The 24610-nt window shown below is 45.8% G+C and overlaps 1 protein-coding gene across 2 annotated transcripts; it reads left to right on the top strand.

The window, feature by feature from the left end:
- Window positions 1-669: 669 nt before the first annotated feature.
- On the top strand, window positions 670-7383 carry KCNJ1 (potassium inwardly rectifying channel subfamily J member 1). Of its 2 annotated transcripts, none has more exons than XM_055270026.2 (2): window positions 670-787; window positions 5140-6758. In XM_055270026.2, exons 1-2 carry the CDS (start codon window positions 743-745, stop codon window positions 6277-6279), a joined length of 1185 nt encoding a protein of 394 aa, XP_055126001.1. In that variant the 5' UTR covers window positions 670-742; the 3' UTR covers window positions 6280-6758. The 2 variants fall into 2 exon arrangements, with proteins under 2 accessions (XP_055126001.1, XP_055126002.1); XM_055270027.1 differs by lacking the exon at window positions 670-787 and adding an exon at window positions 2936-3023 and having other exon boundaries at window positions 5140-7383.
- The last annotated feature ends 17227 nt before the right edge of the window (window positions 7384-24610 follow it).

Here is a 24610-nt window from a genome sequence, read left to right as displayed (position 1 = left end):
GCAGTTAGGTGCAGTTGTTTTCCCTCCTTAGCAAAGCTGAGTAAGAGTACAAGCCCGACACCCACCCAACCTTCTGGGTCTCCTCTTTGGGGCTGCCTTAACATCCTGTCCTCAGTCTTTTCAAGGCAGCAAACCTGCCACATTACAACTCATGAACAACTTGAGAGCAGGGACTGTTACCTTGCATTGTTTCCTAGCTTAGCACCTGGTATATAGTAGATGCTCAATAAATAATGTATTTGTTTAATTATATTGATTAAGAAGGAAGAGGCTCTGCCCCATAATCCCATTCAATCATTGCAATGGAAAATCCTCAAGAAATGTTTCCAGATTCAATCGACTGTTGGCAAAGCAGTAATTTTTTCATAGAAACGAATTTCTTCTCCACCACGTTGAGAAAGGGACTAGAGACAATCATCTGACTTCTCCTCTCAGGCCACATAGCTCATATTTCCTACCTCTAACCTGAAATCCTGACTCTCAGAAATGTCCTAAAGTTACCTAAGGATGTGTATGAGCTATGAGAGGTTTGGCTGAAAGGCAGACTGCAATAAGTGTTTTTTTTTTTTTTCTCCAGTTCTATAGAGGAATAATAGACTTCTGATTCTAAATCAGAAGCAGTAACAGCCATGCCTATTTTCCCTTTCCACTCTTTGACATAGTGGCTGTTTGACTGCTGAGCAGGCTGGGATGGTAAGTGCTGTAAGAAATCCCAAATTCCTAACGAATTGTTCTCAAGTGGATGTCTGTGGAAGAAGAGCTTCTGCACCTGGGTTCATCAGATTCAGTAAGGACCACAAACTGTTGGTCCCTCCCTTCAAATGAGCACATACTGATTAAAGTAGATGTTGCATACAAATGAAGCACATATTTTTATGGAGAAAAGGAAATTCAGGAAGAAAATATGTTTATTTTCAAGAATATGAGGAGACTTCAGACTGATTTAGAATTTTAATGAGTTTTCTCCGAAGCACAACTAGAAGAATGTTCTTTATAACAGTTTCTCCTTTAGTTCTATGAAAAAAACGTGTCAAATGGTACACCAAGTGCAGAGTGCGTTGGCCCTAGCTTGCCTTTGCAGCCCAGTGTCTCACTGAGGCTTTCTATACTCCATTATTTGCTTGCTTGGAACTTCTTTCAGCTCCTCCATGTTTTCTTTCCTCGGTTGCCCCTGCCTGGGTCACATAGAAGATTACACTGTAGTGTGATTAGTAGTGCACACACAAGACATCTCCATTAGAGTGGGAGCCACCAGATACTAAGTGGTATAAGTGACAGTGAGCTCAGTGATTTTATATACTCATTGATTAATTTATTTATCATCATTCAGCAAATATTTATGGAGTTTCTACTATATGTGACTGTAACTCATCTTCAGGGCTTGGCCTCAGGGTTACGGTTCTGCTCATCAAAATAGGTGCTCCCCAGAGTGCTCCCACTCTTTCATATCCTGGCATTTATCACTGGTCATTTCATAGTTTATTGACCCATTTGCACCACCCTCTCTGCTGAAATGGGAGTTGCATGATAAGAAGGACTGAGTCCACTGCTTCTCTGATGTCTAGCACAATGGTTAGCACACACAGTCAACATTGGGTATCAACATATCATCATTGAATAGTGATTGATAAATAAATTAATGTATACATAAATGCAATGAGTTTTCTGCCAGTTGAAGTATGTTTGCAAAGAAAGGGTGGATCTCCAGCTGATGGGGATCTTTTTAAAAAGTTTTTTTTTGGCATTATACCAACCACGCTTGGTTGTGATTGATTTCCTTAGCTCACTTCCCCATTAGACTATGAACTTCTTGAGAACAGGAAGAGTTCTATTTGTCTTTGAAATCCTACAGAATATGCATACAATCAGTGTTTGGGAAGTGCACAAAATGTCTATTTTCTGAGAATGGATTATTTATGGAACAAGAACGCTGAGGCACTAAAGAAAAAGTGGCAGTAATGTAATCCACTTGTTTTGCCAAGCCACTAAAATACCTTGGTAAATATTAGCTAATGTGCAGCCCTTTGCTTGCTATTAAGATTTACTGATTTCAACAGAAAGGAACCTAAAAACTGAGCATATTATATAACCAAGACACCAGGGACAATCTTTAATCACCTAAGAGTTCATAAAATACATATTGGCTCCATCTGTGGTTAGATTAAATGCCATTATCTAAAAAAAGTGGGATCTGTGCAATAATTGGTCTGCCATGTGAATGACAGTTTTGGTTAGTGGATGAATTTATCCTGTATCATTGCATTCTCTGAGAATAATTCCTCTCACTCTCAACAAATAAATCAATAGCATTGGCTAACCCAGTGCACGTAAAAAACACCTTCAGTAAATGCCAGGTTTTCCAGAATAATAAAGACTTCCAACAATAAAGACTTCTTTTAAGTCTGTTTCTTACATAACTGTTGTATAGAGAGATTAACGTAGTATCTTGTTTCTTCCTGGTGTGATCTTACTTTTGTCTTGTAAATATGTACTTATCTATGTCTGTATGTTCACCTGCATCTTTGTGAACACTTGGAAAACTCAGTATTTCAGTGGGTTTCAGAGAATAGGCTGGGAGATTGATGATAAGTAACTGTTTCCGGCCAGTAGTTATTAGGCACAACTTTTAGGAGAAACAAGTGAGCAATAGAGCATGGCCAAGGAGAGGAAGGCAATGCTGGAACCCAATCCACGCCTGCTGCCCAGAGACCTTAGCTGATGGCTTGTCATGTCTTAGCATGTTGGTATTCAAGCCATGTGATGTTGGAAAGAAAAAAATACATATTCAGCTTGGGGCTTGGTCTGAGAACAACCAATTGCCTTGGTTTAAATCACACGACTCCACTATCAAATTAAGTGTTTCCAAGTTTACACAAATTAGCATCAGTCCACTGACTGTCGCCTACAATAAATTAGGCTGAGTCTAAAAGAAATCAGTCTGCATAGAAAGACCAACAACCAGCACCACTTCCTTGCTTTTTCCAGCTATGAATACTTCCAGTCGGAATGTGTTTGAGACGTTGGTAAGTGGAGGCTGGGGAAATCACCTCTCTGGAAAGCCAGGCAGATAACGTTTCATTATTAATGCAGTCATGGAAACTCAACGTTATTCAAGTGATCAATCGGGGGTACTTCTTCACTCTACAGAAATCTTCTTTGCCTTTAAAAGTAAAATGAATTTAAGGAAGGCTAGAGGAGCAGGATGCTGGGGAAAAAAACTCAGAAGTTGGTGTGTTAGGAGCCATCTCTGGAATTATAATGTATGACAAAGAGAATGTGGATTCAATTGATAAATGTTGGTTTTAAAATTTACTATTTGAGCTGAGAGTCACTCTCTGGAGAGCTGGGTAAACAGTGCAACCCTGAATGCACCTGGGAGAGAGGTCAGTCCACATGGGTGTAGACCAGGGTAAAGGATGTGTGTGCAAGGAAAGGAGAAGACCATTTCCTCCTCTGTACCTCACATGCACCATCCCCTAATCCTCGTTGGGGACTTGAGGTCAATGAGGGCAGTGTGGGATGAGAGGAGGACCCTATGACTATGTGCATTGCTGTTTATTCTCTTGGCAGCATTTTCTTTTTTTATGTCTTTAGAACCTGCCCTCAACATTTCAAACCACCACAGCTGTGGTTTTCTTGTCACCGCTTCGACTTGGTGTTGGCTTCTTGTGTTCTCAGCTGGGTTAAGGCCTTGAACAAAACACTGTGGGATATCACTATTATTTAAAATGTATCACTCAGTTGGTTTCGCTTCCTAGTTCTTACAAATAAACACATTTTTCAAGGGGGATTTTGAAATCTATTTTAAAAACATATTTGCATTTAATGAAAAATACCCTGAAGACACTGCGGACCAGGGTGGGTACACCTTGATATTCTTGGGCGTAGGGGAGGAGGTAATCCAGCGTTTATGACTTTGGGTTTCACCACTGTTGGCTGTTTATGGGACAGGCCCTTCACTATTTTGCTGTAAAATGGAAGTCACAGTAATGTCATCTATAAAAAATCAATTGAGCAAATAGGATTTTGCTAAATGTAATTCATTCACTGAAATATTTCAATTATGTTTACTGAATAAACAGTAGGCACTCATCAACTGTGCTAGCAATTGGGATATAGGAATTAATAAAGTATGGTCTGTCTTTATGGAGTATTATTTAAATCAGTGCTCCCCAGTCCTCCGGCTTTGGAGTAGGGAAGGAAGTGTGAGATGTGTTGATGGTGGCTCTCATACTATTCCTTTTGGGAATCTTGGGAAACCATGGGGAGAGAGTAGGAACAGGCTTGTAGATTTATGGAGAAGCCCTATGAGACCATCTGGTTGGATCTGAGCTCTGTTCTAAATAGTGTTGAGCATTTAACAAAAAGAAATATGACCAATACTTGTCTGAAAATATTTTAGGAAAGTGTGACTTTAGAATATAACATTTGATAACTGAGACACGGAGTGGTAGAAGCTCCCCTAGACTGGAGGTAGGGAGCCCTATATTCTAGTTGTCATCTTGCCACTGGCTAGGTACATGAATTTGGACAAGTTATTTAAGTTTTCTGAATCTCAGTTTTCTCATTTGATAAATGAGAGAACAGAATTGAATTAGGATTTTTGTTGATATATGAGTATCAGTAGAAGTACATAGATGATTTAGGTAGTATATTGATGAGTGTTTTATTGATCAGTTATTTATTTTTCTATATCTCAAAAACATATATAATGCTTCAAGTTTGTGATTTCTCAGAAATTATTGCTTAACATAAGGCTAAACTTATGAGAAGGTGATTTAAGTAATATTCAATAAATAAAAATACAGGTCATAATTGGTTATTACAAACATATTTAAGGTTGTGTGAGACCAGCTGAGGTCAGGACACACTTGAATATATAATTATGTCGTTTGTCTTCATTTCTAGCTCTCTGTAATTATTTTGCCTCTTTATGTTTGAGTAACATGGTCTTCCAGTGGAAAGTTTCTATCAGAAATAGCATTGTGGTATCCAGAATAAACTTGTCAGCTTGCCAAATGATTAGTAACCCAGATAATTTTGAATGATCTTTTCGTAGTTAGGTCTTTTCTGTGAGTCACCTAGTTCACTATTGCTATAAACATAATCCTTTTTTGTTTTTCTTTGATGTGTTTTCAGATCAGGGTGTTGACAGAAAGTATGCTCAAACATCTTCGGAAATGGGTCGTCACTCGCTTTTTTGGGCATTCTCGGCAAAGAGCAAGGCTAGTCTCCAAAGATGGAAGGTGCAACATAGAATTTGGCAATGTGGAGGCACAGTCAAGGTTTATATTCTTTGTGGACATCTGGACAACAGTACTTGACCTCAAATGGAGATACAAAATGACCATTTTCATCACAGCCTTCTTGGGGAGTTGGTTTTTCTTCGGTCTGCTGTGGTACACAGTAGCGTACATTCACAAAGACCTCCCAGAGTTCCATCCTTCTGCCAATCACACTCCCTGTGTGGAGAATATTAATGGCTTGACCTCAGCTTTTCTGTTTTCTCTGGAGACTCAAGTGACCATTGGATATGGATTCAGGTGCGTGACAGAACAGTGTGCCACTGCCATTTTTCTGCTTATCTTTCAGTCTATACTTGGAGTTATAATCAATTCTTTCATGTGTGGGGCCATCTTAGCCAAGATCTCCAGGCCCAAAAAACGTGCCAAGACCATTACGTTCAGCAAGAACGCAGTGATCAGCAAACGGGGAGGGAAGCTTTGCCTCCTAATCCGAGTGGCTAATCTCAGGAAGAGCCTTCTTATTGGCAGTCACATTTATGGAAAGCTTCTGAAGACCACAGTCACTCCTGAAGGAGAGACCATTATTTTGGACCAGATCAATATCAACTTTGTAGTTGACACTGGGAATGAAAATTTATTCTTCATCTCCCCATTGACAATTTACCATGTCATTGATCACAACAGCCCTTTCTTCCACATGGCAGCGGAGACCCTTCTCCAGCAGGACTTCGAATTAGTGGTGTTTTTAGATGGCACAGTGGAGTCCACCAGTGCTACCTGCCAAGTCCGGACATCCTATGTCCCAGAGGAGGTGCTTTGGGGCTACCGTTTTGCCCCCATAGTATCCAAGACAAAAGAAGGGAAATACAGAGTGGATTTCCATAACTTTAGCAAGACAGTGGAAGTGGAGACTCCTCACTGTGCCATGTGCCTTTATAATGAGAAAGATGCTAGAGCCAGGATGAAGAGAGGCTATGACAACCCCAACTTCATCTTGTCAGAAGTCAATGAAACAGACGACACCAAAATGTAACAGTGGCTTTTCAACAGGAGTAAAGCAAAGTCTCTAAAGTTTCTAGTGGCTAGAAGCATTATGAAGCAGTCAACAATTTAGGGGTACGAAAGTAGGATGAGAGCCTTCAAAATCTACCAGCACAAAGACCCCTGAGCCCCGCAATTGTGATCCCACAAGACATGCATCTCTACAAGGCTACTGTATTAGAACGTGCAATGCATTTATATGAAACTGGCATATGGAAGCCATAGGTGCTCACTTGAATCTTAAATATGATTATTTGAGCTCATATAAGGTTGATGGGAGCAGACAAAATTATCAAAAGTTTCATGAACAGGCCAAACAAAATATTTTTTAAGGTTTCCTTAAAGAAGTTATGAACTTTAGAAATGATCAGGGGACAATAATAATCTCATTTTGATTCTACTGATAAGAACGACTCGGCTTTTAATGTGGACTTTTACTCATGGAAAAATTATCTCCTAATTTGGGGAGATGAACCAACCAATCAATGACAATAAGAAAACGCTTACACAAAACAATTTGAGGCTCTAACTTTCTCATGTGGTACTTTAGACAGAGGCTAAATCTACACACTAGAATCTTGATGATACCTTCCGGCAAGACAGCATGCTTTAGTTAAAAGTGATGAGGATATTTATTTCAATCTGTATTGGATGGCTTAAAGGGCTATAAATCTGTTTATAAAGAGCATTTCCTGCTCTTCCAAGACAGCCATGAGGAGTTGGAAGGTGCAAAGTCAGTAGAGAAGGGAATGTATCATTAATGCACCTGAGAAGAAACAGTTTCATGTGTTCCTCCACCTAGAGTTTGTGCTGAATGCTATTTCTAAAGAAGAAGTGGGAAAGAGAGAGGAATGGGATGGAGCCCCAAAGTCAGAATGTTACTATGTCTTTCTTTCCCTGACAGCTCATCTTCCTAAAAGGGACCAGCTCATGGAAGGATCGACCTTGAGGGGAAGGTTTTACTGGGAAAGTCTTCTTCAGATCCCCACCTGCATCATTTTGAATGTGTCCTGGAAAAAAAACTGGTACTCAAAGCTACTTAGGAATCAAAATGTTTTCAGTGTGTCGATTAATATAGTAAATTTCTGAAACTGTGCGTGCACTTTGATTATTATTATTACTATGCATTAACTGAGTCAGGTTCCAGGTGAAAATCCTTTTGCAGAGAGGACCCTCTCCTGGAAGGGGTGGGAGGAGTGGAGAGGAAGCAAATAGGACACATTTATTGTTTGGAGTCCTCAGGAGGAAATGACCCTGGCCACAGACACACCCCTTCCGGTACAGCTCCATCACGCCTCTCCAGTGTGAGTCTTGGCACATAAAACGGCAGCTGCCCACAGTTGTTGGGAGGGATGGCTTATGTTTTTCCATGCCTGGGTTGTATTTGTACAGATCCATGCACCATTCTGGTCCTTCTGACTAAGAACAGTGGGGAGTCTGATGGTTTTAGGGTTGCACACCTTGTCAGTGGCCATAACAGTGGCCATAGCTGACCCATGTGGAACTCTCACTCTGTGCCTGTGAGTGCTTTGGCACCACAACTTAATGTGCTGACAGGAAAAAGAAATCAGGTATCATAAGCTTGAGGGAGCTGGAATTCTCTGCTGGCCCACTGTCATGATGTAGCCCCTTCATAAACTGGAGGGAAACTGTGTTGACACTTGTTCCCACCAGCATGCACTCCTCCTGGTGTATTCTCCTGCTGGCTGGCAGCATGCATGTAGATGGCTGGAAGTGAGATGGTCATAAGCAATCCGTTCCCCTTGACTGTTTAGGGAGGTGAACAACGTACATCTTTCCGATTTGTATTTACTTCTGGGTTATTTGGTGGACGCCCATCTGCTTCTAAATATCCTTTTGCTAGGATCAAGACACCCTGCACCTGGAGTCTCTTTTTTAATGGAAATTCCCATTGACCCTCTAGCAACCACAGGTTCATCCAATTAAGCCCCTAGGAAATGAGGCCTGGAACAGGTAACTTTTGATAGGTCTAAGAAGTGGCTGGAACCCCAAAGTGCATAAAACTCCTGTGCATTTTAAGAAAGGGGTTAACAAGGGAATGGGCGCTCAAGTAGTGATGAGAAATGAAAAATAGCCTCAGAAGGCCAAACTACTTGTAGGTTAACACCACTGCTAAAGGCAGCCTTTTTATTACAATGCAGTAACATTTTTCCCAGTGGGATTTGACTACATCAGTACTGCTATTTGCTACAGATGCAGGGTTATTCTATTTGCTGATTTTAAAAGCAAGTCAACAGTTCTAATTTCCTTCGTGAAAAACTGCATCCCATGATGCATTATTATATTCAAAATTTTCCTTGAGACTGATTCTCTTTGAATTGCCCAGTTCATCTCTGTTGCTATGGGGATTTTGACTAAGAGTGTTTAATCCTGGTTGAATCTTCCTGGACTTAGGTTGGCTCAAGCTCTAATATTTAAGAGTTAAGATTTGGGAGGTTGTCCTTAATGGAAAGCACTAAATGTTTAAAAATTATTTATTCCTTAAGAGAGAAAATGTAGAAGGGAAAGATCCTTTCTGTGTTGCCAAATCTAAGACATGGGCTGATCAGTGACTGTCCTTCTGTGTCCCTCACTAAGGGGATGTGCAACTGGACCTTCCAGAAGGACTCCCTGGGTGGATTACAGAGACGGTTGAGGAAGTGTCTTCCTTGGGGATTTTTCATGAAACGGAATATGAGTCCTCAACAGGATGCTTCTGTGAATAGCACGGGGATCTTTCCCTGTCTAGAACAAACGTTAGGACAGCTTCTGATGGAAAGAATGCAAATGAACTCGGCCCCACCCCTGGGCCGTTGTTGCCTGCCATTACAGGAAGTGTGTGTCAATCAAAGCTTGACAGGGGAGATAGAGCATTTTATTTTGGAAGCCAGAAGTTTGAGAACAATGACTGGAATTTCCTCTTTCTGTCCAGCAAGGGCTGTTTGTCATTGGGGAGATAAAAGTCCAGGGGCAGGGAATAAAGTTTATCGGGAACTGCGCAAGGCAGAGCTGTGGGGGGTGGGGGGGTGGGGGGTGGGAGGAGGGGTTATGGAGGAAATCTATTTCAATGCCTGTCATTAAGTTTCCATTAAAAGAACATTCAGTTAGGAATTCAAAAATAATTTAATCTCCCCAGCCAGATGCACCCAGCTGGACTCCTTGGAGCTGAGCCCCTTGGAGAGGGAGATTTCACCACTGGCTGCAGGGGCCAGGAGCTGGGGTGCGTCTCTACCCAGCGCACTCTTCACTGCTTGGGTGTTGTGGACGACATCGGTATCCTTCAGACAAGTGGGAAACCCCAAGGTTTGTGCAGTGGCAGAAGAAAGTTATTTACTAGGAGTTATTTGCTACGTTGTTACCATGTCTGAGGTTCTGTTTACAGCATTTTATATACATTCCCTCATTTAATTTTCCCAACAATCCTATGAGCTCAAGACTATGATTATACCTTTATTTCACTTGAGGCAGCTAAGGTAAGGAAGGTGTCCAGAGACACTAACTGGAAATGGCAGGGCTGGCATGCAAACCCCGGGCAGTCTGCCTTGAAAACCCATGAGTTTAAAATCCCTCGTTGACATCCTAGGAGGGACCACCCTCTGAAGAGATTCCCCAGGGCCCTCACACATTTCCCTGAAACCCACGGATGACTGGCGCATGCTCTTGGGATGCGTCTTATACTTTGGGAGAAGCCACTCATTGCTCAGCACAAGACAGAGCCCTGGCCAGTGCTGAATGAACACCTCTGGAATTGCAGGTTCCAGGAAAAGGCAGTCTTTTCCCATGAGCTCTAGGTCATCCACCAGGTCAGTATATGGAAGTATCATGGGTGTCCTGAAGATTTGATTAGCCTGTTGGTGCAAAGTGTCTTCCTAATACTAATATATATACTGCTCTCTCTAAATATACACAAACACTAAATATATATACTAATTATATATATATATAATTAAAAACTATGTGTGTGTACACACACACACACATATATTTATATTTCAGTCTTTGATGTAGAGGCAGATATTATTTCCATTTTGACATGGGAAGTGGAGCCTCAGTTCTCCCTGGAGAACAGCTCCTGTGTTCTCTACTCACCTCTGTATTCCTAGCACCAGCAGAGTTCCTCACACAATCCATACATGGTTATAATGAATAAAATAAACCAATGAATGATTCACTCAAGGTCTACATGGCTAGTAGTGGATTCAAACCCACATCTGTCCAATGAACTTTTGACTGACCTATGTCATTGACCAGTCATTTGTCAAGGGGCCTGGAGAAATGATTTAACTTTGTTAAGTCCCAGTTTCTTTATTTGTAAAATGGAGTTTTGTAATAGAGTTAAGGAGGGGATTCAATGAAGTAATAGATGTTAAAATCCATCTGTCAAAAGTAAATGGCTGTGGACATGGCAACACGAGGTGGAGCAATGGGTTTGAAGGTGAGGAATGAAGGGGAGGACACTGGTCCCAGAGCAGACCCTGCGCCTGATGCTTCAAGGGCAAAGAAAGCAGAGCCCAGGGTGGGGCTTGATGGAGACCAGCGGAGGCCTAGGGGGCAAGAACAGTGCCTGCAGGGGTCCGTCCCAGCTGGGATAGGGTATGAGTTGGGGGGATTTGAGTAGAATCCGGGTGCTTTGGGTTTGCCTTCAATTCAAGAGATGCTCATTTTGGGTTTACTGTGAGCCAGGCACTGGGGATGCAAAAAAGAGGAAGCAAGGGTCCTGCCTACTGCAGAAAAGATCCAGGAGCACCAACCAGTTCAGAGGACGAGAGTTAAACCGGAAAACTGCTGATGTCAGGGAGAGCCTTTTTATTGTCTTATGCCGTGTGCTTATAATAGTTTCAACAAAAACAATATTGACTCCGCTGCTAACAAGAAGACTATTGGTTACAGTCTTAAAAGTATTTGGGATTAAACATTTTTAAATCATCCACCCTATAGATATTCTTTATATAGCAATGCACAATCAACACAGTGTTAAAGTCACTTGAAGTCGTTCTTTTCTCCGTGTGATCAGGTACCAACTGGACATAGGTTCATTTGTTTCCGTTTATTTCCAATCGTTAAAGTCTGTTTATTGTTTTCCTTTTTTTGTTTTCACCATTTCTTTTAGGAATTATGCAAGGAATTTATATAATTTCAAAACCACAGAACAGGGTTTAGAAAACATGCTTCCATTCCTGTGCCCTCCACTCTGTTTCTTCCCATTCTGTAAAGGGTAAGCATCTTTATTATGTTGTATCCTGTGGCGGTTTCTTTGTGAAAGATGTAAGCAACGCATATGTGACATGTTAGTATTTACATGCTGCTCCATTCTCACACAAAAGGTAACACTCTAGAGACGCTGTTCTGCAGGGTTTTCTTCACCTAACAGAATGTTCTGCAGAGCACTGTGCAGGGGTAAGTGCTGATAATACCAACATCTGTGGGACACCCTCCCTCACCTTCATGGGTGCTCTTGCAGTAGTTGCTGGGATCTTGCTCCAGAGGCCCCTGCTGTGAGGTTTTGAGCCAGAGAGATGGTGGCCTTTTCTGTTTTGCCTTCCTGAAAGTTTCCCTCTCTTTGCAGGGTGCCTGTAGGGCTGATTCTGCCCACCCTGCTGGAGAATAAACTGGGCTCTCAACCGGGCTCCCAGTGGGAGAGAGTCTGCCAGGGCCAACAGCTCTTTGATGATCAAACCTCCCTAGAATTTTGGCTGGGTAGAAAGTCCGAAGACGTATCCTCAAGAGAGACATCCCACTCCAGTACATGGGGTGGGGGCTTGGCTGGAGCGGGGCGGGGGGATTTAATTCCCAGAGCATTCTGGATAACCCCCTTTTGATTAGAATCCTCTGACCCTTTGGGGTTAGGGTCATGGAGCTCACCATTTTGTGGGAAATTTTGTGCACAACTATATTAAAATTGAAATGAAGTAAATTAAAATTGAAATGAAGTATATTAAAATTGAAATGAAGTAAATTAATGAAATGAATCAAGGCTACAAACTAAGTATGAAAAAGGTGCTTGAAGGAAGCAGGGGAAGGCTTCTAGGAGGAGAAGGCAGTTGATCTAGGTTCGAAGTGTGGCTACGACTTGACAGAGGGAAAGGTGAAGGGTAGAGAAGTGTGTGACCAGGTGGGCACATGTTCCAGACGAACAGAGCCACAGGAGCGTGAATGTGCCTGGGGGCTCTGGGAAGTGCCATGCAGCTTTACATGGCCACAGCATGGCCACGTGGAAGGAATGGTCCAAAGAGGCAGAGGTTTGGTGCCAAGCAGACTTGAGTTTGAGTCCTGGCTTGATCAGTCAAACCACCAGAGTCTTTGAGGGGGCATGGGATGATTAAACAAGTATTTTGGGACTATATCTCTTGTGTGGGCATGAGGGATGGATTAGAGAATTAGAGGCAGAAACTAACTTTTGAGGGAGGCAGAGAAAGTGTCATCATTTCCATTTTTCAGGAGGGGAAACTGAGTCTCAGAGACCATATGACTTGCCCAGGTCATGTAGCTGTGAAGTGGGGAAGCAGGGGTCAGAAGCCAGAGTGCCTGCCTGCTAGTTAGCCCAGCGTTCTTTCCTGCACCTCTCCCCTTTCCTGGAGCCACCCACAAACTTTGTGCCAGGCAGTCACTGTTCCTGAAAGAAAATGCACCTGGAAGGTGGTAGCCAGGACCAGAAAGGCAGGTGAGTCTGGGAATGGAGAAAGCATTGCTTCTTTTGAGAACACAGAGGCCATGTGTATCTACAGTTGCACTCAGCATCTGAGGAAGCTGGGAAGCCCTCACTGGAAGGGAGGACACGGAGGCACTTTCATCTACACCAACAAAGTGAAAGTAAGCAATCACTAATGAGTGGGCTGCTGAGGCCAGCAGCAAAGCTGTTTTTAGTTGAACTAAAAATGGCAAGTAGAGACCACAATTATCCCTAGGGTTATCTCAGTTCCCCACATCAATGGCCAGATGCAACCTGAACCTGTGATGGCCTCTGAAAAACACAGCCTGATGAAGCATAAAAGAAAAAAGTAGGCAAGGAAGGAGGAGGGATGAAGGCAAGAAATAAGGTGGAAGGTTCAGGGGCTTTGAAGACAGATGGATCTGGGTCAAATCCCAGATTTCCCACTTATTGGCTGTGTTTATCTTGAACAACTTCTTAGCCTTTCTGAGTCTTTTTTCCAGTTGTGAACAACAATAATACCTACCTTAAAGAGATAGTGTACAGATAATAGTATGAGATAATATTTAACTAAATACTATGTAAAGAACCTAGCACTGTGTCTGATATAGGCTCCCAATAAGTGGCATTTGAGTGATGATGATTATTCTGGCGATGATGGGCAAGGCCAAGGCAGGGTGGGTCTGGCTGATGAGCGGGGGTCCCGTGCTGTGCCCTTGTTCCCTCTGTCCTTGGCCTCATCGTTTCCCAGCCTAGATTCCCGGCCTTGCTTTTCATTTCCAGGCTTGATTTTAACCTGAGACACAGTAGCTCACCTTCCTCCCTGTGCCTGCCTCCGAGGTGAACTCACAGAATCCTAGAAGCTTAGCGGTGGGAGGGACCTAGGCAAAGCCTGACCCTACCCTGTTATTTCACAAGTGGAGAAACTTAGGGCCCCTAAGTTTCTGCAGGGGGGCCTGTTCAAGAGGAATAATGTGTCTTAATGAGCTTCAGAAAGAGTCGATTGCTGACCCATCCTGTGCTTCAGATTTCCCCCTGGGTGGGAGTGAAGACAGAGGAGGGTAGGGGTCGAGGAGGGGATCCTACTGGAATGGACAATCCTGAACTAACCTGCACTTTGTTGGCGAGGTGTGCTTTGGCCAGCAGGTGGCGCCATATACTTCCAGATCGCAAAAGTGAAACACCTGGTTGAAAAGTTGTCTGCCTCTGATGGTTAAGAGGGCTTGGCTAGAGCCAGAAAGCTCTTAATAATGCTTAGAATATTTAACAGAGATATATAAAATATCGGGCCTTCTAGTCATTGCTGGGGTGATAAAATGACCGTGAAAGACATAAAAAAATTTAAATTGTGATTTAAATATAGAAGTTTCTCATTCTAGAGAGATTAGAATGGCTCGAAGAGGAAGTTGTTACCATGTGTTAGAGTCCATGAGATTCCATGTGCTCTACATTTTCCTGACAATAAAGCTGAAATAATACCATGACTCCCATTTTACAGATGAGAAGTCTGAGGCCCAGAGAGGTTAAGATGAGTGCTTATGGTCCATACACGGCTAGTCAGGGCAGAGCTGCTACGTATCTATATTTTCAACATTTATACAGAGTTTATTATGAGCAGACATTATTTTAAGTGCTTTATAAGTATCTACTCATTTAATCCCAGTAAAAACTGTAGATAGCAGAACAGGCACTTTTGAAAGCACAGGTTAGGCTGGGTCAAAATTCACGGGCTTCCCCAGGAACAGGCCAACTCCTGTCTCCCAGAGACCTGAGTCCAAATTCTTTTTCAGTTGCTTTCATATGAATTCGGTAACTCATTTACCCTCTCTGAGTTGTGGGTTTCTCATTAGCAAGCTGATGATAATGAAACCAACTCCACGTGGCTGTTGAGAAGATCAGTTAGTAGAACACATGACACAGAATTAACCACAAAGTCATATTCCTTGTTAAGGGATTGTTTGTACCGCAGACACCTAATAGATGAATTCACATAAAGGCATGTTTGTTGCAGGATTATGTGTACGATGAGAAGCCTGAGTGTACTACGACAGGGAAATCAGTTAATGCAGTGTGAAATGCTACACTATTTTTTTTTTTTTTTGAGAGGGAATCTCCCTCTTGTCGCCCAGGCTGGAGTGCAGTGACGTGATCTCAGCTCACTGCAACCTCCACCTCCCGGGTTCAAGCGATTCTCCTGCCTCAGCCTCCTGAGTAGCTGGGATTACAGGCACATGCCAACACTCTCGGCTAATTTTTTGTATTTTTAGTAGAGACGGGGTTTCACCATGTTGGTCAGGCTGGTCTCAAACTCCTGACCTCGTGACCCATCCACCTCGGTCTCCCAAAGTGCTGGGATTACAGGCGTGAGCCATCGCACCCAGCCTGCTATTTTTAACAAATATTTGAGCACTGAGCAATGTCCTACAGACACATTTAGAAAACAAAATACACTCAGAGCTCCATGGAGCTCATATTCTTGGGGCAGCTGACAAGGCACACCAATGTCAGAGGGGAGAATTGGCACAAGGCATCCTCACCTAGTGTGAGGCACCGAGGAGAGACAGCTACTCTGAGAAGAAGACATGGAGGTGAAATCTGCAGCAAAAGGAAGAGTTAGTCAGATGATGGGTGGAGGGGAGTCCAGCAAGAGGAAGTGTGTCCAAAGTTCAGGATGTGAGAGCACAACCCCTCATACACCACATGGTAAAAATAAGGAATGGTTTTAGACAATGTCCTCAAAACATCAAATGAAAGAAGTGTGTACCAGAAATTATCAACATTTTTTTAGCTAAAAAAGGCTTTAAGTGTGAAATGTTTTTTAAAATGTAGAATTTGGTTGCATATATATGTGTATATACGTGTACCCAAAAAGACTCAGAAGTAAACATAAATGCATTCTTTCACTTATTCACTCACTCTATCATTCATTCATCAAATGTGTTTTGGGAGCCTGAGGCACTGGGGCCTGCTGAGGCCCCTGGGATAGAACAACGAAGACAGTCCAGGGCCCACCTTCATGGACTGACTTCCTAGAGGAGGGAGACAGAAAATAAGCAATGCATGCATACATTTAAAATAATTTCAAACAGGCTGGGCACGGTGGCTCATGCCTGTAATCCAAGCACTTTGGGAGGCCCAGGTGGGAGGATCACTTGAGCCCAGGAGTTTGAGACCAGCCTTGCAACATAGCGAGACTCCATCTCTACAAAAAAATGGAGAAAATAGTCTGGCATGGTAGCAGATGCCTGTAGTCCTAGCTACTTGAGAGACCGAGGTGGGCGGATCACTTGAGCCCAAAAGTTTGAGACCAGCCTGGGCAACATGGTGAACACCCGTCTCTACAAACAGTACAAAAATTAGCCAGGCATGGTGGTGCACACTTGCAGTCCCAGCTACTCAAGAGGCTGGGGTGGGAGAATCACCTGAGCCTAGGAGGTGGAGGCTGCAGTGAGCTGTGATCACACCACTGCACTCCAGCCTGGGTGACACAGCCAGACTCTAGGTCAAAAAAAAAAAGTTCAAATAGCGATACAAGAAAATACACAAGTGTGATGATGTGGAGAACAACCCACAGGAGGGTGTTTGCTCAAACCAAGTGGTGAGGGACGCCTCCCTGAGGAGCAGCCACCGAGGGCCAAGCCACAGGAAGAAGGAGCCAGTCAGGCAGACTTGGGTGGAGAATATTCTAGGCCAGTGGCCTTCAATCTCGGACACACACTGGCATCATCTGAGAGCCTCAGAAACTATTGCTGCTTGCCACCCCTCAACCCTTTGAGTCTGCCTTAATGGCTGTAGGGGGACCATCTGGGCATTGGGATTGTCACAGGAATTTTCCTAAGCTCTCCTGGTGGCTGAGAATTCTGACTCCTGAGAACCCCGGGTCTAGTGGAAGTGACCCACAGCATGATCCGATCAGCTTTGGGTGGGAGCATACTGGTCATCAAATAACAGAGACTGATGTCCAGGTCTTTGAAAACCCCCAGGGCACCAGAAAATCCTGACTCCAGGGGTCTGCAGAGCGGCCCGGGGATTCTGTTTTCATAACATGTGCTCTCAGGGGACTGTATCCACTGCTAGGCCTGACAGATATCCTCTGCTAGGACAAATGAGAAACCCGCAACTCAGATGACCAGTATGACCAGTATGCTCCCACCCAAAGCTGACTGGATCATGCTGTGAGTCACTTCCACTAGACCCGGGGTTTCAAATACTTCTAATATTTCTAATATTCTGAATTTTACAGATTTTCTATCATGACAATACATTTCTTTTATCATAATTTTTGACAAAAGGTAATTGAGAGGACATGGTAGTGGAGCTAGATGAAATTCTGGGCCTGGATTAGATCTGGTAAATTTGAATTCCAATAAATAACAGTGCAATCTGGGCAGAAGATGTTACCTTTCTGGGTCTCTGGTTCTCTCCTCTCTAAAATGAACCCTATCATCCTACAATTCCACGAACTGGAGCTGCAGGTAGGAAGAACAGACGGCAGCCTGAACAATGAGCCACCTGACTCCGTGCAAGGGGAGGTTTCCAAACAACAGCCACCTCCGAACATCCAAGCTCCGCAGGATCTTAGCTTTTGTTTTTTAACTAGTTTTCATGTGAACTCAATTTCTGGTGTTTTCTTACAGTAGGCTCTGAATGAAACACAAAAAAGTAAAGCACAGTCTTCTCTTTGTCCCATTTCTCTCAAGTTGACCCTGCTCTCCACACCCACTTCTCCACGCCCATTACAGCACGGCCACTGCACCTCCAAGGCCCCGGGTGGCATCGGCTCAGGCCAGCTGGCAAGAATGCTGTCTCTGTGGCCTCCGAATTTTGCCAATACTCTGTGTCCACTTCCCAGAATCATTCTCTTGCCTTTTCCACTTTCCCCTCGGAGAACACAAGCGTGGGCAGTCAGGCTCTCTCCTTCTACCCCGTCACCCACGCTCTTGAGGCCTCTGTTGCAAAGTGAAGAGGAAGGAAAGACCGACTGTGCTTCTGTTTCTTGTTCAGCTTCCTGATTTCATTCTGGCCCTGCCTTTGACCAGGGCCATCCTTGAGCTTCTTGGTCGTGATTTCTGCTAAGCAAGAGGGCAGTGACTAACTAGGAAGCAGTGCAGTGTGGTGGGGCAGGCCCCTGGATCCAGAATCCTCTCCTGGCTCTGTCCTCAAGGAGCTGTCACTTCAGTTTTGTGGCCTCTAGGGGGTGGGAGCATTCCTGTAAAGAGCTGATGGGTGCATCTTTTCCTAGCTCTGGATTCAGTGTCACGCTGGCACCCTGACATCAGTGGTGGTGGAAAGCTTATGTCTTGGGAATCAGCAAATGTGATCACGCAGGGCCTACTGTGTTAGTCTGTTCTCATGCTGCTAATAAAGACATACCGAAGACTGAGTAATGTATAAAGGAAAGAGGTTTAGTTGACTCACAGTTCAGCATGGCTGGGGAGGCCTCAGGAAACTTACAATCATGGCAGAAGGGGAAGCAAACATGTTCTTCTTCACAGGGTGGCAGCAAGGAGAAGTGCCAAGCCAAGGGGGAAAAGCTCCTTGTAAAACCGTCAGATCTCATGAGAACTCAATCGCTATCATAGAACAGCATGAGGGTAACCGTCCCCATGATTCAATTACCTCCTACCAGGTCCCTCCCACGATCCGTGGGGATTATGGGAACTACAATTCAAGATGAGATTTGGGTGGGGACACAGTCAAACCGTATCACCCACGTTTGCCCCCCCCCCCCGCTCAGGGGCCAGCTGCTAACATTTACCAGCTCACTACTGAGAGTATCGATACAGTCACCTGAGAGAGCGTGTTATGAAAACAGAATCCCTGGGCCCCTCTGCAGACCTCTGGAGTCAGGATTTTCTGGTGCCCTAGTGGTTTCCAAAGACCTGGACATCGGTGTCTGTTACTTTGTTTTGTTTTCTGGTTTTTTGGTTCTCCTTTGACTGGGCCTCTTGCTCCACAGCCCAGGCTGACATGCAGTGTGGCGTGATCATAACTCATTGCAGCCTTGAACACCTGGCCACAAGTGATCCTCCTGCCTCAGCCTGCCAAAGCATTGGGATTCCAGGTGTAAGCCAGCACATCTAGCCGGACTCTGGTTTTACAAGTGGTGGAACCAGTGGATTACATGCCCCTAAAGGTCATTTTTAGCTCTAAAAATATCTGCTTTTGGTTGCCACCCAATGTGTTCGTAGATTGGTGCAGGGACTGCCAGAACTGAGCCGCGAAGAGCAATCATCTTCTGCAGAGCCATCTCTTCCTCACAACCCTAGGCCCTGCTCTGCCTGCTGAGGCTGCTGACAAATTTCCACCTTGACAGGACACTTCCCACTTCCCAGGCTTAGGCGGACCTCAAGCTGGGATGGGAGGTCAGTAAATATTCCTCATTAGCTGTGGCTTGGAGGAAACGGGTAAGGCAGCCAGGTTTTCCTACCGGAAGTGACTTCCCGGGGGGGAAGTTGAAGCCTCCACGGAGAGTCTGCCAGGGTCCTTCCAGGCCCTGGGGTCCCTTCCTGGAAAGTTGTCCTGGCTCTAAGCGGCTGGCCTGGGGCATGCTGCCCATGCACACTGGGCTGATGGTAGATCTTGCCAGGATTCGGGGAGGAGGGAAATAGTTGCCAAAGAGAGACAGAGGCAGAGATAGAAATAATAAAACAGAGGGAAAAGAAATAAATAATAAGAGGGAAAAGAAATAAATAATAAGAAACGCGCCAGAAAGCCAAAAACACCAGAAGTGCCTTCTTCAGCCATGTAGGAGGAAGCTGGGGTTAGGAAGGAGTTTGTGATTTGTAGCCCAGCAGGGGAAGCCGGGTCCTGTGTATGACACAAGGTCCTGGTAGCTGTAGTTCTTTCTCCATCCCTCTCCCACTCCATCAGCCCAGCTGCTCAGCTCTCCGGTGATCCGCACTTGGCAGGAATGGTTTACTCTACAATCTTTCTGTTTCCCCCTCTCCCTTCTTTCTGACCCCAGCTTTTCCCGTCTGCCTTCTAGACCCACCGGAATTAGGCCTTCCTGCTCCCTCCTTCTCAGCCTCTAGCCCTCCACACTGGGCCCTGGACAATCCACTCTGGCTAGGGGCAGCGGCACGGTGGCTCCCCAAAGCCTCTGGTCTCCACACTAACAGAGAAGGGGATCCCTCTCTCTCCATAGATCCCCCCCGCCACTCCGCCATGCACCAGCGGCTCCAGAGAGGTGAGGGTGCCATCTCCAGGGGCAGGTGGAGACCTCTCAGAGGCTCCGGCTCCCGTGGGATGCCGCCCACGAGCACCCTCGAGGGGAAGGTCTGTGCTCCCCCTGGGCACAAAGCAGGGAGAGCGTTTGCGAAAAGAATGGAAGAAGGGGGACTCCAGTGGGGGTCCAAGTTTCAGCTGCCTTCTACCCCCAGGTCTTACACGGAGTTACCATCATCTTTTCAGGAAAACCAAATTGTTACTGCCGGGTCACGAGATCCCTGGACCGCGAAGGGACCCACTGCCAAGATGGATTCCTGTCGCCCCAGCCAGGCAGGCGCACAGCCTGGCGTCCTCCCTCCAACCCCGTGGTGCCCCTGTTCTCCCCAGCCCTCGGCCCCCTGTGGCTCCCAGCGCCCTCGGCCGCCCCCACCCGAGCTGTCCCCTGCGTCCCCCATCTCCCCTCGCCCAAGGCTGCCCCCAACCCCGAGCTGCTCCCCGCGCCCTCGACCACCCCCACTCCGAGCTGCCCCCTGTGTCCCCCGGCCCCCAGCGCCCTCGGCCACCCCCACCCGGAGCTGCCCCCTGAGCTCCCCCACCTCCTTGTGCCCAAGGCTGCCCCCCACCCGGAGCTGCTCCCGGAGTACCCCGCCCCGCGCGCTCTCGGCTGCCTCTCACCCTTGAGCTGCTACCCGCGTACCCCGCCCCCCGCGCCCTCGGCTGCCCCCCACCCCCGGGGCTGAGCCCGAGCCGGCTCCGGCTGTCTGCGCGCAGCGCTCCAAGGCAGCGGGGTGAATGGACGGCATCCAGCCTGGCCGGCAACTTGAAAATAAAAATAAAACAGAGGGAAAAGAAATAAATAATAAGGAGCGCGCCAGAAAGCCAAAGAAAATACAATCCCAAGCCCCGAGCAGGCTTCAAGCCTGCAGCCGGACCTGGGCCCCAAGCCTCCGGCGTCGGAGCCACCGGGCCCCTGCTCCCCGCCCGCGCGCGTCCCTGTCCTCGCCGGGGAAACACAATCTGCGCTCGCGTAGCTCCCGGGCGGAGGGGGCCAGAGAGGGCCGAGGACGCCCCCGCCCGCAACAGGGACCGGCTTGTTCTTTGTAATGGCAAATATTTATTTTGGTTCAAGTGAACCCCTTTCCACAAAGAACACTTGGTTGTAATCAATAACACCTATTTTCAGATAATCTGCCCTCTCTCGGCAGAGCCACGGAACTCACCCAAACAGAGATCTTTTCAAAGGGAATTTTAAATGGGCTGGATTCACAGACGGCTGGAGGAGGGGCCTGGCGGGGGATGGGAGGGGGCGGGCAGGGGGAGATGAACCTGGGTGGTCAGGCCCGAGCTGGGCCGAGGCGCTGCCAGGTGGACGTCTCCGCCTTGGGTGGGGTGGGGTGGGGTGGGCGGCGGGGGGATCTTACAGGAACCTTTCTCAAAATAAAACAAATCGAAAACCTTTCTTTGGTTGGCCAAATGTTTCTGCAGAGGTAGACTTCTAGAAACTCCCAAACCGCTTCCTTTTTCCTCCCAGAGAGCTTCTACGTTGTCATACGCGGACTGCATTGCGGGATGAGGCACCCCAGACTGCCCTAGCCCTCGAGTCCCGGAGTTGCTGAGAGGCCGTATCCCTTACTTGTAAAGTGCGGACCCAACGTGTCCTTGTCACAGGCGAGCTGTTCATTGAGAACGTATCTGAGCACAGGCAGCGGGCGGGCATCCCTCTAGGTGCTGGGATCACCAGGGAAGAAAACCAGAGCGGTGCCCTCGTGGAGCCTCCTTCCAGTGGAGAGAGACGGACATTAAGCCAGTGGGTACGATGGACATTGACGAATGTTACAGGAAAGAAAGGCCTTGGAAACTGTGAAGGGCTTTGTGCTTCAGCTCTGTGGTGGAGGCAGCTCTCCGCCGGGGTGATCTGTCTCCCGTGGAGCAGGCAGAAAAGGCCAAGAGTCAGAAGGTGCTGCTAGTGCCAGACATCTCAGGGGTGGAGCTGGCGGGCCAGGGTCCAAGTCCACCTGCTAGTGTCCTTTCAGAACCTTAGAACCCTCAACTATGAACTGGGATGGGCAACACCCGCCTCATTGGGCTGTTACCAGGGTTAAATGAAAATAGATAGCACTCAGGCCACATTTCAGCCTAGGCCCAGTGGCAATGTAGCATCCTTCTCTAAGATGACATTTGCTGACTTTCCATAGCATAAGATTTCTGGGTGAAGTACGGATACCAGTAAATCCTGGACAGTGGGGCCACTCTGGGGAGATGCTGTCCTGGGTGGCCTTGCACTCAGTGCTGTCCTGATTTTGGCCGTAGGGGTGGCCTAGGCTGGCCCATTAGGGTACCTCACTGACAGTAACCATCTAGGCAAACCAGATCTTCCCACTCAAACATTTTAACTGGGAAATACAGAGAGATTGAGGCAAGATGGTAGTGAGACGAACGACCAGTGGCAAGCTGTGAGAAGGAAACTTAGTCATGGGAACCCAGGAACACCTGCCCTTTTGGACACTGGTAGCTTTTTTGTTCCAGCACCAGGAGGCTGTCCCTCCAAGAGTTCCTGTTCTCCTGAGGTTCCTATCTCCCTCATTGCCATGGCTGTTTGACAGTAAATTCCCAGTATTCCAGGAAGCCTGCATGAATTCTATCAACTCAAAGGAGCCATCTTCTATGAAGCCACTCTAAATAATGAAGGGATGCTCTCTGACCATATGTGGCCAGGTTGAGAGTGGGGAGACCAATGACAGGTATGTGGTATGCATTATGGTGATTAAAACCTCAGCAGATAAAACTGTTTCAAAAGTTTCCCTTCATTAACAGTAAGGGCCTCCATGCTGCTGGAAAAATTACTTTGTGTATCCTAATGCTGTTTTCTTTGTCCTTGGAGATGGCTGGAAAAAAGGGGACAGGACTGATTTACTTACTCTTTGTACTCGTTAGGCCAGGCTGGGTCTGAAATTATGTCACTGCTCTTCATCAAGAATGTGGCTTTCTTCCTCGATGAGATGCCTTCAGCATTGATTCTTAGCTCAGAGCTTGCAGAGAAATTAAACTTGGGCTCAGACAACCCAGTGGGGGTTGATGGCCCAGAAAAGATTGTGATAAGAAAGGGGTGAGGGGCAGGAAGAGGGGTGGTGTGTTGGAATTTGGGATAATTGAATTTGCTGTGCAGCCAGCAGTTATGACTCGGGTCATCTGCTGAAGCTTCAGTTGTAAATCCACCAAGACCAGGAAATTCCATGATTAGGCCAATCTTTCCATTTTCTCAGAGATCAGAATTGTTGAGGATTTAGTGAGAGACGGTTTTCACCTAGAGATGCTATGTGTCTTACTAAACTATATTTTTGCATTAATATCAGTAAGCTGATTTCCTGGAAACCCAGCATCAGCCCCTCGACTTTCTGTCATATTCCCACCCAGGAAAACTAGCAGGCCCTCATGCATAAAGGATACTTGTCCATCTGTATCCATTCTGATTAGCCAGAATGCTGGCAGCGGAATAGGCTCCCTCCAGGGACTGACTGCAGTTGTCTTAACTCCAATTTCCTCTCCATTGCCTTTTGGCCAGTTGACTGAGCAAGGCTAAGGGACCATTTGTAATTAGCTCCCAGCAAGCTGAATAGCTGATCTCTTGAGAATGAGACACTTTTTGTAAAGAAATTTAACCTAGGTGAATGTTGTATGTAAATATGAATTTTATGGCTCTTTTGAGTTTTCTGCAAACTCCACAAATGCCCATAATATCCCTCCCGGAATTAATCAAACTTCCCCAGAGGTAATGGGCTTTGATCTTCTAGGAATATGGGTTTCCTAAATGAGCAGGACATCATAGGGGATGCCTTTGTCTTTGGTGACATAGCTCTTTGTGGGGATGGAAACACCTTTATTTTTTATTTTGTTTTTTTTTTTGAGACCAAGTCTCACTCTGTCGCCCAGGCTGGCATACAATGGTGCCATCTTGGCTCACTGCACCCTGCACCTCCCGGGTTCAAGCGATCCTCCTGCCTTTGCCTCCTGAATCTCCTGAATAGATGGGATTACAGGCGTGCACCACCACGCTCAGATAATTTTTGTATTTTTAGTAGAGATGGGGTTTCACCATGTTGGCCAGGCTGGTCTTGAACTCCTGACCTTAGGTGATCCACCCGCCTCAGCCTACCAAAGTGCTGGGATTCCAGGCGTGAGCCACCGCGCCTGGCAGGAAACGGCTTCTTTTCTCACCTTCTCCCTCTTCATTCTTATCTACCCAAAACCTTGGAGTGTTGGCTTTGAACATAAATGGCAACCGTATGATTTGGTTGCTGGGTTGAAGCCACTTGAAAAATTGGATTCACTTGAGTTTTGTGTCTTGGTTTCTGATCAGGTGATCACTGAAGTTTGTAAATATTCAGTATAAAAGGAACAGGCTGAGAAGCATCAGAAATATCCTTATGAATGCAGATCTAGCTATAATTGAATTAATTTTGCTATTCAGAAATTAGTGGCAAGTTCATATTTCTTCCCTACAGAC

Source organism: Symphalangus syndactylus, chromosome 3 (assembly GCF_028878055.3).
Source record: "Symphalangus syndactylus isolate Jambi chromosome 3, NHGRI_mSymSyn1-v2.1_pri, whole genome shotgun sequence".
NCBI lineage: Eukaryota > Metazoa > Chordata > Mammalia > Primates > Hylobatidae > Symphalangus > Symphalangus syndactylus.
This window is presented reverse-complemented; position numbering and strand designations above follow the sequence as displayed.